General features: G+C 44.7%; 1 protein-coding gene across 3 annotated transcripts in view; it reads left to right on the top strand.

The window, feature by feature from the left end:
• CTIF (cap binding complex dependent translation initiation factor) overlaps nucleotides 1-15,473 on the top strand; it is a 156,953-nt gene that overhangs the window by 124,052 nt on the left and 17,428 nt on the right. Inside the window, exon 11 of one of the 3 annotated variants that reach the window (XM_072133127.1) lies at nucleotides 11,544-15,311. The exons of the other annotated variants lie outside the window; for them this stretch is intronic. Within the exon in view, the coding sequence (XP_071989228.1) occupies nucleotides 11,544-11,624 (81 nt within the window). The 3' untranslated portion in view covers nucleotides 11,625-15,311. Of the gene's footprint in view, nucleotides 1-11,543; nucleotides 15,312-15,473 lie in introns of those variants that run through there. 3 annotated transcript variants of the gene reach the window in all.

Genomic DNA, 15,473 nt, shown 5'->3' on the forward strand with positions numbered 1-15,473 from the left:
TGTCTCTGGATTAGGCGGTGGACTGGCTGTGTCTCTGGAGGAGGCGGGGGCATCCCTGTGTCTCTGGAGGAGGCGGGGGGGGGGGGGGATTGCTGTGTCTCTGGATTAGGCGGGGGACTGGCTGTGTCTCTGGATTAGGCGGTGGACTGGCTGTGTCTCTGGATTAGGCGGTGGACTGGCTGTGTCTCTGGAGGAGGCGGGGGGATCGCTGTGTCTCTGGAGGAGGCGGGTTGGCTCGCTGTGTCTCTGGAGGAGGCAGGTTGGCTCGCTGTGTCTCTGGAGGAGGCGGGTTGGCTCGCTGTGTCTCTGGAGGAGGCGGGGGGATCGCTGTGTCTCTGGAGGAGGCGGGGGATCGCTGTGTCTCTGGAGGAGGCGGGGGACTGGCTGTGTCTCTGGAGGAGGCGGGGGACTGGCTGTGTCTCTGGAGGAGGCGGGGGACTGGCTGTGTCTCTGGAGGAGGCGGGGGACTGGCTGTGTCTCTGGAGGAGGCGGGGGACTGGCTGTGTCTCTGGAGGAGGCGGGGGACTGGCTGTGTCTCTGGGGGAGGCGGGGGGCTGGCTGTGTCTCTGGTGGAGGCGGGGGACTGGCTGTGTCTCTGGTGGAGGCGGGGGACTGGCTGTGTCTCTGGAGGAGGCGGGGGACTGGCTGTGTCTCTGGAGGAGGCGGTGGGCTGGCTGTGTCTCTGGAGGAGGCGGGGGACTGGCTGTGTCTCTGGAGGAGGCGGGGGACTGGCTGTGTCTCTGGAGGAGGCGGGGGACTGGCTGTGTCTCTGGAGGAGGCGGGGGACTGGCTGTGTCTCTGGAGGAGGCGGGGGACTGGCTGTGTCTCTGGAGGAGGCGGGGGACTGGCTGTGTTTCTGTGTCTCTATTTCCCTGATGTAAGCAAGGGGTTGATTTGCAAGATGGCACCCTGGGTCTCTGATGACTGGTCTGGGTTTCTTGTCCCATCCCATCTGCCTGTCTTTATGAAACAGAGCTCTAAGGCTACATTCACACGGCCGACGTATATACGGCTGATATACGTCCCCCATAGACGGCAATGAGTGCACGGCGCAGCACAGGTGCGGTACCGCTCCGTACCCGGGAAAAAGATAGGACATGTCCTATCTTTTCCCGTATTACGGCGCTGCACGCCATACATCCCTATGCCCGCCGTGCTACGTGTGAATGTAGTCTAAATGCGCTGCTCAAATAATTTCTGTAACATGCAGGCTACTGCGGCCACCACTAGAGGGAGCTGACTGCATACTGTTTTATCACTAATCTAATTAGATTACAGGCAGGCAGCACCCCTTGTGGCAGCTGCAGGTATTTGCGCTTGTATAGAGAACATGGCGCCTTTAACAATATACTGAAATTTATTATTTTTCTTAAAAAGTTTAAACATAGGTTAATGATAATTATAGAAAACTGCAATAACCACATGGTTTTAAAGAGCCAACATGAACATGGTGCATGGGTTTTAATAAATCATGTGGGGCTCCTGACTCCGCATCATGCATATACCTTGTTAGCTCCAAAGCCATGGCATACAGCGACATCGCTTCGCCCACTCATGTCAGATCGGTATTGGCCATTACATTTATCTATCACATTGCAACAACTACTTAGGACATCACAAGGTCTCATGTACCTTCCTTGTATTCTGGACAGTGAGATGGTAATTTAGAGCTCTGCCAATAGATGGCGCCACTGGCAGCTGTCTTGCCATGGGTTGCCCGGGCCTCGGAGCCCTGATTGTATAGTTTCCTCTGAACATTATACTTTCTCAGACTGCGGCGTCTCTGTAAACATCTGACTTGGCTGATTCATTATCTTAGTAAATTTCCTAGAATATGTATCACAGAATGTTCTAGAAATAAGTTCCTTGGAACTTTGAAGTCTTTGTCTGTAGAGTCATATTGTTTCTCCGTAGACTAGTGTGGAGGTATCCAAGGATTTCAGAATAATTTTGGAATTCTCGCTTTACTTCCTAGCTGGATACAAGGACTTGACCTGATGTGATAGGGCTGAGGGGGCTGCACATTGCTCAGTAGGTGGGATTCCTTCTTGCACAAAACAGAATTTAGCTTTCCCTAAATTGTGTGAAATGCACAGTGTTGGGGTGGATGGAAGCTAAGCCCTTCACTTATTTGTAAACTGTGACCTTTGGCTTCTTCATATTTTGATTTTCGAGGTCCAATTGAAAACCTTAGAGACCAAAATGAGAAGAGCAGGGTAAAAGGAATCAGAGCAAGTCGTGGTACCATCAGAATATCATCACGGTTGGATGGTGTTGATCACCAGAATCCATGGTCCAGAGTTCCATCTCCTGAACAAGACATTTAAGGTGGTTTAGAGGGCGGTTCTATACAGAGATGACAACCCAGGAGCCCGAAAAGGGCATGGCCTTTGTTATCGCACTTGATCTTCGTACCACCCATGACATTTGATATGCACCACCAGGAGGACAAGGACATCTATGTTCATTGCAGTTGGTCATAATCGAAAACCTCAATTTGAATTTCCCCACCACTTGTCCAACATCTATTATAGCCACATTGTGCAGAACATGGACCTACTCCTCATGAAAGTATCATCATCCTCCCAATCTTCTATCCATGTTCACCCTCAAGCTTCAGATCTACTAAATTATGCTCCTCTTCCACTCAGATTTATGGAGAGTATAGATACCTTATAGCAACAGATCGGTTGTGTTTCCACACCTGGAAGACCTTGTGCATCTCCTGCTATTGTCGTCATCTTCCCAATCTTGTGACCATGTTCTTTTATAAGTTTAGGATCTACTGCAATTTTTAACCTCCCCTTCCTGGTCAGCCTTATGGAGATGAATGAGTCCTTACTCAACCAGACCTACAAAATTGTGTGGTTGCGTTTCCAAACCATTGAGACATTGTGTTTTTCCAGCAATTATTGCCATCTTCCCGATATTCTGACCATGTTCTTCTACAAGTTTCATATCTACTACAATATCCGAGCCCTCCCCACCCATCCCCAGTCAGACTTTCAACCAAAGTTATCATAACGGGATGGTTGAGTTTCCAGCAAGCATTGCCACCATCTTCCCAATCTTCTGACCATGTCCTTTCATTCTACAAGTTTAAGATCTTCTACAATATCCGAACCCTCCTCACCCATCCCTGATCAACCTTTTAGAGATAACTAAGACTTTCAACCTAAATTTCCGTAACAGATTGGCTGTTGTTCCACATGTGTTGTCATCATTCCAATCTTCTGCCCATGTTCTTTTGCAATATTTGACCACCACCATTCCATCCCTTATCAACTTTTTCAAGACTTTCCAGCAAAGTTTTTGTAACAACGTAGTTGTGTTTCCTGACCAGTGAGACCTCAATGCATTTCCAGCAATTATTGTCATCTTCCCGATCTTCTGACCATGTCCAAGTTTCAGATCTACTACGATACCCGAGACCTCCCCACCCATCCCCTGTGAGACTTTCAACCAAAGTTATCATAACGGGATGGGTGAGTTTCCAGCAAGCATTGCCGCCATCTTCCCAATCTTCTCACCATGTTCTTTTACGACTTTCAGAACTACAGGCGGTCCCCTACTTAAGGACACCCGACTTACAGACAACCCATAGTTACAGACGGACCCCTCTGCCCACTGTGACCTCTGGTGAAGCTCTCTGGATGCTTTACTATAGTCCCAGACTGCAATGATCAGCTGTAAGATGTCTATAATGAAGCTTTATTGATAATTCTTGGTCCAATTACACCAAAAATTTTGAAACTCCAATTGTCACTGGGGCAAAAGAAAAAAAATTGTCTAGAACTTCCATTATAAAATATACAGTTTCGACTTACATACAAATTCAACTTAAGAACAAACCTCCAGACCCTATCTTGTATGTAACCCGGGGACTGCCTGTACTACAATATCCGACACCCTCCCCACCAATCCCTGATCAACCTTTTAGAGATAACGAAGACTTTCAACCTACATTTTGATAACAGAGTGGCTTTGGTTCCACATCTGTTGTCATCATTCATATCTTCTGCCCATGTTCTTTTGTTCTTTTGCAATATTTGACCACCACCCATTCCATCCCTTATCAACTTTTTCAAGACTTTCCAGGAAAGTTTTTGTAAGAACGTAGTTGTGTTTCCTCACCAGCGAGACCTCATTGCATTTCCAGCAAGTGTTGCTCCTGATCTTCTGACCATGTTCTTCGACCCGTTTCCTATCTCCTGCAGCACGTGACCTCCTTCTTGGCCAGCCTTATGGAGAGGATTGCGACTTTCTAGCAATGTTTTCGTAAGACCGTGGTTGTGTTTCCACACCAGCGAGACCTCATGCGTTTCGTATAAACTGTGGTGGAGTTGGAAGAAGGACACACTTACCATGAACCCATGAGCTCGGGGAGATTATTTATATTTCTGTCCAGCCGGGGCTCGACAGCTCCAATAAAAGAAACATCAAGTTCTTCTCTCCTCTATAAATAAAAAACAGCTTTAAATGGAGAAGCCTTTATAACCGCCCCTGGGCCCGGTGAATTACAGGTCAGAATTTCAGGGTGGGACTCCAAATCCTTGTGTGATCCACCTCCAGTCTGTGAAGCAGACCATAGATAAATACTGCGCTGCCTTAACCCCTCTCAGCCTTCGTGCCAACGGAGCCGCAACATTCCTCGTCCTCCCTTCCCCTCTGACTTATTCTTCTTCAATTTCACAAATGACCTGATAAATAGTCAGCAATAATTCTGATACTTGTGGGTGGGCTATCCTCTAGGGGGGGTCCGGGCAGGTGTAACTAAACATTATTGAGGCTTGTGTTCCAGCGTTGCGAGCGTGCTCCCGGCATGGCCAGAAGAGTCGCCAGTCACAGGACATCACTACCTTACGTCACTGGGTCCTGTGTGGTGTCCTGTGACCACCGAACCTTCGCCAAACCGTTATGCTTCATACTTTATATCCCCAGCGTTACTGTTGGACATCGTGAGGTCTTCCAATAAAAACCCCTTGAAGCCGCTCATACAGTTTATAGAACAGAAGGATCGGAGAGACGCAGGCATATTACTACCACCAGCCTTATCTCGCCCAATATTAACCAAAACGGTGGATTCAACCAATTTTCATTTAATGAGCTTTTTTTTTCCTCAAAACCTTATTATTATCTGTGACCGCACAGAGGGGAGACGTCTATTCATGAGTAATCATTCATAGATGAAAGAACGTCTGTCCCTAGATAATGGCAGAGAGCAGAGGAGCCACAAATATTGTACAGTATCTATCTATCTCCTATCTCCTATCTATCTATCTCCTATCTATCTATCTCCTATCTATCTCCTATCTATCTATCTCCTATCTATCTATCTCATATCTATCTATCTCATATCTATCTATCTCATATCTATCTCATATATATCTATCTATCTATCTATCTATCTCCTATCTATCTATCTCCTATCTATCTCCTATCTATCTCCTATCTATCTATCTCCTATCTATCTCATATATATCTATCTCATATCTATCTCATATATATCTATCTCATATCTATCTATCTATCTCCTATCTATCTATCTCCTATCTATCTCCTATCTATCTCCTATCTATCTCCTATCTATCTCCTATCTATCTCCTATCTATCTATCTCCTATCTATCTCATATATATCTATCTCATATCTATCTCATATCTATCTCATATATATCTATCTCATATATATCTATCTCATATCTATCTCATATCTATCTCATATATATCTATCTCATATATATCTATCTCATATCTATCTATCTATCTATCTATCTATCTCCTATCTATCTATCTCCTATCTATCTCCTATCTATCTATCTCCTATCTATCTATCTATCTCCTATCTATCTATCTATCTCCTATCTATCTATCTATCTATCTATCTATCTCCTATCTATCTATCTCCTATCTATCTCCTATCTATCTCCTATCTATCTCCTATCTATCTATCTCCTATCTATCTATCTCCTATCTATCTATCTCCTATCTATCTCCTATCTATCTATCTCCTATCTATCTCCTATCTATCTATCTATCTCCTATCTATCTCTCTATCTCCTATCTATCTATCTATCTATCTATAAAATTTGAAAATAAGCAGCACTCCAACATCCAATAAAGGTGAAAAAAAGTGGTGTTCTTTTTATTCCATGTGTAGCAACGTTTCAGCCCGTGAGAGCCTTTGTCAAGCCCTCACGGGCTGAAACGTTGCTACACATGGAATAAAAAGAACACCACTTTTTTTCACCTTTATTGGATGTTGGAGTGCTGCTTATTTTCAAATTTTATACCTAAGGAGGACCTCCACCCAGTCCTGACAGCCTGCACCCGCCGAATTTGATTTGATTTATGTGTGCTGCTTGAACTTTCCAACTCTATCTATCTATCTCCTATCTATCTCCTATCTATCTATCTATCTCATATCTATCCATCTATCTATCTATCTATCTATCTCCTATCTATCTATCTATCTCCTATCTATCTATCTATCTCCTATCTATCTATCTATCTCCTATCTATCTATCTATCTCCTATCTATCTATCTATCTCCTATCTATCTATCTATCTCCTATCTATCTATCTATCTCCTATCTATCTCCTATCTATCTATCTCCTATCTATCTATCTCCTATCTATCTATCTCCTATCTATCTATCTATCTCCTATCTATCTATCTATCTCCTATCTATCTCCTATCTATCTATCTATCTCCTATCTATCTATCTATCTATCTATCTATCTATCTATCTATCTATCTATCTATCTATCTCCTATCTATCTCCTATCTATCTATCTATCTCCTATCTATCTCCTATCTATCTATCTATCTCCTATCTATCTCCTATCTATCTATCTCCTATCTATCTATCTCCTATCTATCTATCTCCTATCTATCTATCTCCTATCTATCTATCTCCTATCTATCTATCTCCTATCTATCTATCTCCTATCTATCTCCTATCTATCTATCTCCTATCTATCTATCTATCTATCTATCTATATATCTATCTATCTATCTCATATCTATCTATCTATCTATCTATCTATCTCCTATCTATCTATCTATCTCCTATCTATCTATCTCCTATCTATCTATCTCCTATCTATCTATCTCCTATCTATCTATCTCCTATCTATCTATCTCCTATCTATCTATCTCCTATCTATCTATCTATCTCCTATCTATCTATCTATCTCCTATCTATCTATCTATCTCCTATCTATCTATCTATCTCCAGTCTTCTATTGTATCTATCTATTGTCTATTATCTGTCCTCTGCGTCTATCATTCTCTATGCTCGCCCCTCGCCCCAGTGTTGGTCAGTGCTGGTATTTGTCTGATGTCTCTCTATACAGTGACTCCCCGGGGACACGATTCCCCCAGTTGTTCTTTGTATTTCTGTATAATTCTTTAATAGACTCATTCCTGTCACAGTCAGATGGAGCAGATGACGGGACATAGAATAGAGCTGTTGGATGGTAACAAAGCCCCCCCGGGCTATTCCCCCAACGCCGTGGCTGATAAAGCCGTCAGAGGTTGTCAGTGTAATAATGGGTTAATGTCCGGGGGGAGCAGGAGGCGTCTGCCAGCTTCTTTCCACATATTAAAAGGGATTTTGGGTCGCGTTGGCTGCATGACACCATGACAATAAGCTCCAGGAAATCCTCGCCTCTAATGCAATGGAGTCATTGAGGGAAAATTCTTAAGTTGCTGTTCAGACTGACTGGGATTAAAGGCAGCGGGCGCAGTGACAGATGGCCCTTCTCTCAGACTAATGCATTAGCATGGCACAGTCTGCGGGGTGACAAAGACATCAGCCCAGGAGGAGACGGGAAGACAGCGGCAGCCACAATAGCGGCAGGGGGGGGGGGGGACCCGGATAACAATTATACATTTGTTAACTAATTAGGGTTGTGTCAAGTCTTAAGCCTTTTATTAATTCCTTTAAGAAAGCTCAGGATGGCACCGCGCCGCTCTTCTTCTAAGCAGATTTGGGCGAGGTGGCTAAATACCAGATCTGTAAATTGTTTTATATGCCACCTTTTAGGGTGATGTCATAGTCAGATTTTTGCAGTATTTTTGAGTTTTTAATAAAGGGGTAGTCCTATATGGACAATTCCCCTCCCCCCTTTCCTTCAAGAACCTACTATAGGACCCCCAAGATCACAAATAGATCCTTCAAAGGGGGATGAGACGTTACAAGATCTTATTTACTCAATGGCTGCTTGCACCAAATCAAGCTCTCCTCCGACCCAAACTGATCGTCCCATTAGACCTTCATCCAAAGCAGACTGCTCCTTTACATAGAGCAGCTTAGTACTTTAGAGGGGTTTTTTTTTAATGTCACTCTATATTAGTATGTATGGACCTCCAAGAGGAGGACATTCTGGCCGGTAGACCTCCACTTGACCACCATGTGTAACCAGTCAGCAGTTACTGTGGGTTGGACATAAAATGTGGGCATTCAGATGAATATCTGGATGGCTGAAGTTCCTTGGGTCCCCTGTTACCTCCAAATGACCATTTGTTACATGGACCACCATGTGTAACCAGGCAACCCCACCAGAGGTGATCGTCACAGGTTCCACTCCTGGCACCCCGTCAAGCAGCTGACTTTGTCATGGGGGAAGTTTCGGTGGGTGATACATAAAAGGTTGGCAATAAGATGAATATCTGGATGGCTGAAGTTCCTCCAAATGACCATTTGTTACATAGACCACCATGTGTACCCAGAAAACCCCACCAGAGTCGATTGGCACAGATCCCATTCGTGGCACCCCCTCAGGCAGTTGACTTTGCCATGGGGAAGGTTAAAGTGAATCAGACATACAACGTAGGCATTCGGATGAATATCAAGATGGCTGAAGTTCCTGAGGTCCCCTGTTACCTCCACGTTACATAGACCACTATATGTGACCAGACACCGCTCCACCAGAGGTAGTCGTCAAAGGTCCCATTCGTGGCACACCCTCAAGCAGTTGACATTGCCATGAGGAAGGTTATGGTGGGTCAGACATCAAAGGTGGGCATTGGGATGAATATCTAGATGGCTGAAGTTCCTGAGGGCCCCTGTTACTTCCACATGATCATGTTTTACATGGACCACCGTTTGAAACCAGACAGCCCCACCAGAGGTGATGTCCATAGGTCTTACTCCTAAAAGCCCCTCAAGCAGTTGACTTTGCCAAGGGCAAAAGTTACTATGGTTCAGACATGAAAGGTGGGCATTCAGACAAATATCTGTATGGCTGAAGTTCCTGGGGTCCCCTGTTACCTCCACATGACCATGTGTTACATGCACAACCATGTGAAACGTGACGGCCCCACCAGAGGTGATCAGGATAGGTCCCACTTCTTGCAGCCCCTCAAGCATTTGACTATGTGGGGAAGGTTACGGTGGGTTGGATGGCTGAAGTTCACCAAGACAGGTCCTCTGTTACCCTCCTTTCTGATGTCTAGAGGTCCTAACAGAGCACATAGACAATGGTTGCCTGCGTTAGACAACCACTCTAATACCTAATATAGTACAGTTACACCAAAAACTAAGCTTTAAAATGTTCTCATTACTCCCTAGAGAATCAGCGTTCATCAAGTTTTGCCTTTAAGTAATGAGGCGGCATATGAGGCCCATCAGGCGGTGTGGCACCGGTCCCCAGAGCCCCTCCGGACACCTCTCCATGCCGCTCCTAAATGGTGTTTATATTAATCTCTGACCCCAGTGGCGATGGGTTTCCTCTGCGGTAGGAGAGGTCAGAGGTGACATGTGCGTGCGTCTCGCGGCTGGCATTGTGTTTTACTGTAACATACTCCCTTTGAAGTCTGAGAGACAGTCCCGTTAGGAATGAGGCCCTTCCCCAAAATAAAGGAAGGCTTGAGCAATCCTATTGTGGAAAGACAGTGTAGGAAATTAGGAATTAGGAAACTCTGGGTACTTGAGGATGTGCCTATAATAGGACTTGTCTGGAGAGGAAGAGTCTGCCCGGCGGTGGCAGCAGTCGCATACAAGGACATACCCGCCTCTAGGGTCTTCCGCATCGCCCTTTGCCGGTTACTGGAAATAATCCAAATAATAGCAAAACATGGTGCACCCTGGTGGGCAGGCGATGTGGACAACCCCCAGGCCAGAGTCAGATGGCTGAGCGGCCATATTTGTAGATTTCTAACCAATGACGGGAGTGACGTCATCTGATGCCTGTGATGCAACGCCATGCTCCATTCTATTTTGTAAGAGTGACATCACAGCTCTTTAAGCCAGTAATATTTTACAAGAGTGACATCACTACTGAGTGACATCACTTCTCACCGTGGATCATGTGACTTTGTTGATGTCATAACTCTTGCCGGTTTTGTGCAGGAGTCAGATGTGAGGTCACACTGTCCAAATCCATTTTACAAGAGTGACATCACAGAAGAGACAAACCGCTGTGAGCAGTGATGTATAAGGAGAGTTCTGATGTCACGATGTCCCGATACACTCTATGATGTCATCTCTTTAGCGCCAACCTGTATTTCCCAGGTGTGATGTCCTGCTGTCCAATTATGGTGTGACATCACAGTTGGTTGTGAGTCTACCGTGATGTCACTCTTATAGTATACAGACCATATAAAGAGAGTTATGACATCACTTGTTGTAGAGAGGTAAGAGAACACTGTTCAAATACAATGGGGCACATTTCCTTACCCAGTCCCTGCGTGTTCCCCGATCCGGAATATCCTCCGGAATGCACATCTGGAGCGATTCAAGAAGATCGTGCCCCCGATATCCTGCATGTGTCGCTTCCCCGCTCAGGTCCGCCGGAGTTCACCATCTTCTTCCTGGTGCACGTAAGTGCTTGGCTTGTGATGAAAATGTGGCCGCGGGACCCTTGGTAAATAAGCCCCAATATATCAAACAGTTGTGATCTAAGTCAGACCAAACGTGAGATGTCATCCTTGTAGCTCTATAACCTGTGACATCACAATTTTATAATCCATGTAACAGTGATGTCATGTTATCGAAGTTCAATTTATGATTTACAAGTGTGACCTCACATCTCTCATAGTGGGTTGTGTATCTTGTGTGATGTCACAGACTATATACAGAGAGTTATGACATCACTCTGTGCAAATACATTGTATCAAAGGGTTGTGATCTAAGTCCGAGAACATATGTGATGTCATCATGTGCGACATCACTACTTGCCCAGATACAATGTATAGTTACATAAGAGATGTGAAGTCCAGATACAATGTATAGTTACATAAGAGATGTGAAGTCCAGATACAATGTATAGTTACATAAGAGATGTGAAGTCCAGATACAATGTATAGTTACATAAGAGATGTGAAGTCCAGATACAATGTATAGTTACATAAGAGATGTGAAGTCCAGATACAATGTATAGTTACATAAGAGATGTGAAGTCCAGATACAATGTATAGTTACATAAGAGATGTGAAGTCCAGATACAATGTATAGTTACATAAGAGATGATGTGAAGTCCAGATACAATGTATAGTTACATGGTGTGATGTCATAACTCTACTTTCTGTATTTCACAGCATGAAATCGTAATTTACAGCCTTGGCATTTGGGTCCCAAATATCATATTTTGGAACAATTCAGTTAAGTTAAAATTTTGAGTTCTGCCTGAGTTTGTTGTCACCCCCCAGTCATGTCTTGTGATTGGATGAGGTCTGATGGGGTCGCCGGTGGGTATGTGAAGGTCTTGGCAGTATTCTGGTCTCTCCGTGCCCGTTTTATTCCTGGGCATCTCTCCTAGCGGCTCGGCATAGCCGGCATAGTTTTGCGCTATCTGATAGCCCTTTCCTAGTGACACAGACAAAAATGCACTTGTGAAGAATTTGTTGTGGGCTGTGAGTATTGGAGCGGCGTTACTATGTGTTACCAGCGTCACGGCTTCTGTGTACATCCAAGCACGTAACCTCTCCACGCAACACAAGGTTTTCCACATCCCAGTGATATTTACTGCTTGGGACGCAACTTTTTAAAGGGGTTGTCCAGGGTTCGGAATAAGTGATCACTTATTTTTTCCAGAAACTGCGCCACTTCTGTGTCTGGTCGTGCCTGGTATTGCTCCTGTGACAGAGCTGCAATACCACTGACTACCTGTAGGCAGATATGGCACAGTTCTAGGAAGAAATCAGCCATATTCTTCCAAAGAAACCCCTTTAAGGATTCTTCAATGGTTATCTACACTCCGGCTAAATCATCCAATGTGTATGCAAAGTTTTATTTATATGCAAATTAGTAATTTGCATCATGGGCAAAGCCCCTAAATACAGTGCACCCTCTCTTGTCCGCAAGGGGATTAGGGGGTGGACTGGGCCCTGTGGCTACGCCCTTGCTCCACCAAAAGCTAATTTGTATATTGAAAAAATTAGCATTTGGGACAAGAGATGAGCGGACCTGACGTTTGCATTCAAGGTCCGGGTTTGGCTGTGCGACCCAAACATATCACCGGACCGGCACTGAACAGCCAATCCAGCAAATTGATTCCCTAATACATCCGGATCACGTGGCCCGAACCTGAACGCAAATGTTGCTTCCGCTCATCTTTATTCGGGACACAATTTTCTTATCTATGATGCAGGACACTTCACATACAAGACATGGGTTTAGTTTATAAGGATCCAGGAATTGTCAGGTTCCCTTATTTAAAGGGGATGTCCACTATGCACATTTATACCCTGATAGGTGGCTGATTGATGGGAGTCCGACCACTGTAACCCCTAGCAATCAAGACAGGCCGGTAAGTGTCCCTGAGCGCTGTCTTTACCCCCAGGGGATTTGCATGATGGCTCTCTCTCCTTTCAACCCAATAGCAGTGAATGGAACACTCATTGGGCCACAATTCTTGTGATTACTGGGGGGGGGGGGGCAGCAGTTGGACCCCCATTGGACACTGGGGGGGACAGTTGGACACAGTTGAAAGTATTTTGGTATGAAAACCACAATAAGTTGCTTTAAAGCAGGTAATCAATGTCTCTGCAGCGCCTCCAGAGGAGTAATGCAGTATTACACGCCGGGTCTGGAAGTAAATGGACATGTTAGTCCTCTCTATTCATCCATTCTCCACTACTACTTTGCAGATTATTGGATTGGACCTACCTCTCTTGTAGATTTGCTATACTTGGGCTTGGTAAGTGGCCCCCTCCTCCCCCCCTGTGTCCAGCCAGAGCCGGTCATTATCTCCCCTGCATTCCTTGCCTTGCTCCAGCCCTATCACGCTGCGGCTTCCTCAGGAATGTTATCTGGGATCGCACACCATTTCTTTCCTCCCCTCACTTCATTATCAAGTGATTTCCACTTCTTCCAGCCTGCGGCTTGTAAACGTCTCCTGCGCTATCTCCAGCGGCTGCTCTCTGTCGCCTTCCACTCTCCCGGATTGTTCTAAGAACAAACTTTCCACATTAAGACTCGCACACACTTGGCAGAACGCAATCGCTTCGTGCCCGGCCGCTAAGCCTCTTATCAGCGGCGTCAAACTTTCTTGCGCTTATTTGTAGTTACACGTATGATGGGAAACGCCGACAACTGCCCAAATCTGCCACAAAATGTCAAAATTATGTGTTTTGCTGTTGCAAACTATTTCGTATTCAACTGAAAAATTTGGTTATATTCTTTTCAGTATTCGACAATGCTCTGTGAGCTCAGCTGAACATGCCCCTTGACGTTTGCCAGAATACATCAGTCTAAACAACTCTCTCAGGTGAGAGTAGGGATCACTATGTACATGGGTTTGCATCCTGTCCCTGTAAGTGTTTGCAGTCTAGACAATGCTCTGTGAGCTAAACACATAAGCATGTGTACAAATCCGGATTCTAGGCTGTTTAGCTCACATAGCATTGTCTAGACTGGATACAATTGTCTCCCCCTCTCAACTGAGAATGGGATTAGCTATGTACAAGGTTACTGCCTCTAAATGGTATCCGGTGTAGACAATGCTCTGTGAGCTAAACAGCCTAGACTCCAGTCTGATACATTGTAGAAAGCTAGCAGTTATAGTGTAGCAGCTAGTATTGATGTGTACGAGCTCACAGAGCATTGTCTAGACTGTATATAGTTATATACACAGGCTACAAACCCTGTACTCAGTGATCCCTACTCTCACTTGTAGAATGGAGACAATTGTATCCAGCCCAGACAATGCTTTTTGAGCTCAATACATCAGCAGCAACTGTTAAGATCGCTCGGCTAGTTTTCTACAATTATTCAGTCAGGAGTCCAGGCTGTTAAGCTCACAGAGCATTGTCTAGACTGGATACAATAGTCTTCATTCTTCAGGTGAGAGTATGCATCACTATGTACAGGTTTTGCATCTTGTTCATATAACTGTATCCAATCTAGACAATGCTCTGTGAGCTAAACACATCTCTGCTGGTTTGCTACAATGTATCAGGCTGGAGTCCAGGCTGTTGAGCTCACAGAGCATTGCCTAGACTGGATACAATTGTCTCCACTTCTAGCTATGTACATTGTTACGGAACAGCAAACCTACATCTGAAAAGTTGCAAGGAATTGAACGTAGAAAGTTGTGGAACTTTTCATTTACAGAAATTAGTTTTCCAGAAATGTATTACTGTTGGGCCACATAAACGGAGCAGTTGGACCATTAATAATAATTTCTCAAGGACCCCTTTAAGCTTTATTTACATCCTCTTGTACCCATGCATATGATCACATTACATCTCATCAGACTTCTCCTCCAAATCTTCCTGATACATGACTTTATAGACAAGAACTGGGCTCCGAAACTCAGAGAACATCTTAAGAAAACAAAAAAACGTAACATGTGATTCTTTTCTTCTGAGACCTCAGGAGATAATATCTCACAAATCACACAAAATTGTCAGATGACATTTTCTGTTCCCCCTCCGGCCTGGCATCATGGAACAAATACCCGATGAGCACCAACACGAGGAGATCAGCGAAGACTTAAAGAGGTCTCCAGAGAATTGGGAAAAAAATCCCATTAAAAACCATTTGTGCCGCGGCTCCCATAGCTCGTGATTATGTCCCTGGTTGACCGAAAATCACTGGTGCCATGTTCATTGAACGCGAAATGCTGGAACCCCCAGTCATATCGGAATGAAGTGTGTAATGTCTGTGACATCATCACTTCTGACCTGATGACATCAGAAGCAATGTACACCAAGCGCAATTGTTGGAGCTCTACAAAATTTTAGTTTCAAAGTTTCAACAAAGTCTCATACTAGTGTCTCTTCTATTGAAAGTCCTATCTGGATTCAAACCACCATTTATAGTCGTATCTGGAATTGAACTACTTTTGAGAGTAGTAGTCTGGAACCAAGCTGCTGTTAAGAGTTGTATCTGGAACCGTACTTCCATTGAGGGTCGGATCTGAAACTGAACTGCCGTTGAAGGTCAAGCCTGGCACCGGGTTTCTGCTGGGAGCCGCATCTAGGACCGGACTGCAGCTGGGAGCCGCATCTAGAACCGGACTGCAG

The sequence above is a fragment of the Engystomops pustulosus genome, chromosome 1 (assembly GCF_040894005.1).
Source record: "Engystomops pustulosus chromosome 1, aEngPut4.maternal, whole genome shotgun sequence".
Taxonomy (NCBI): domain Eukaryota; kingdom Metazoa; phylum Chordata; class Amphibia; order Anura; family Leptodactylidae; genus Engystomops; species Engystomops pustulosus.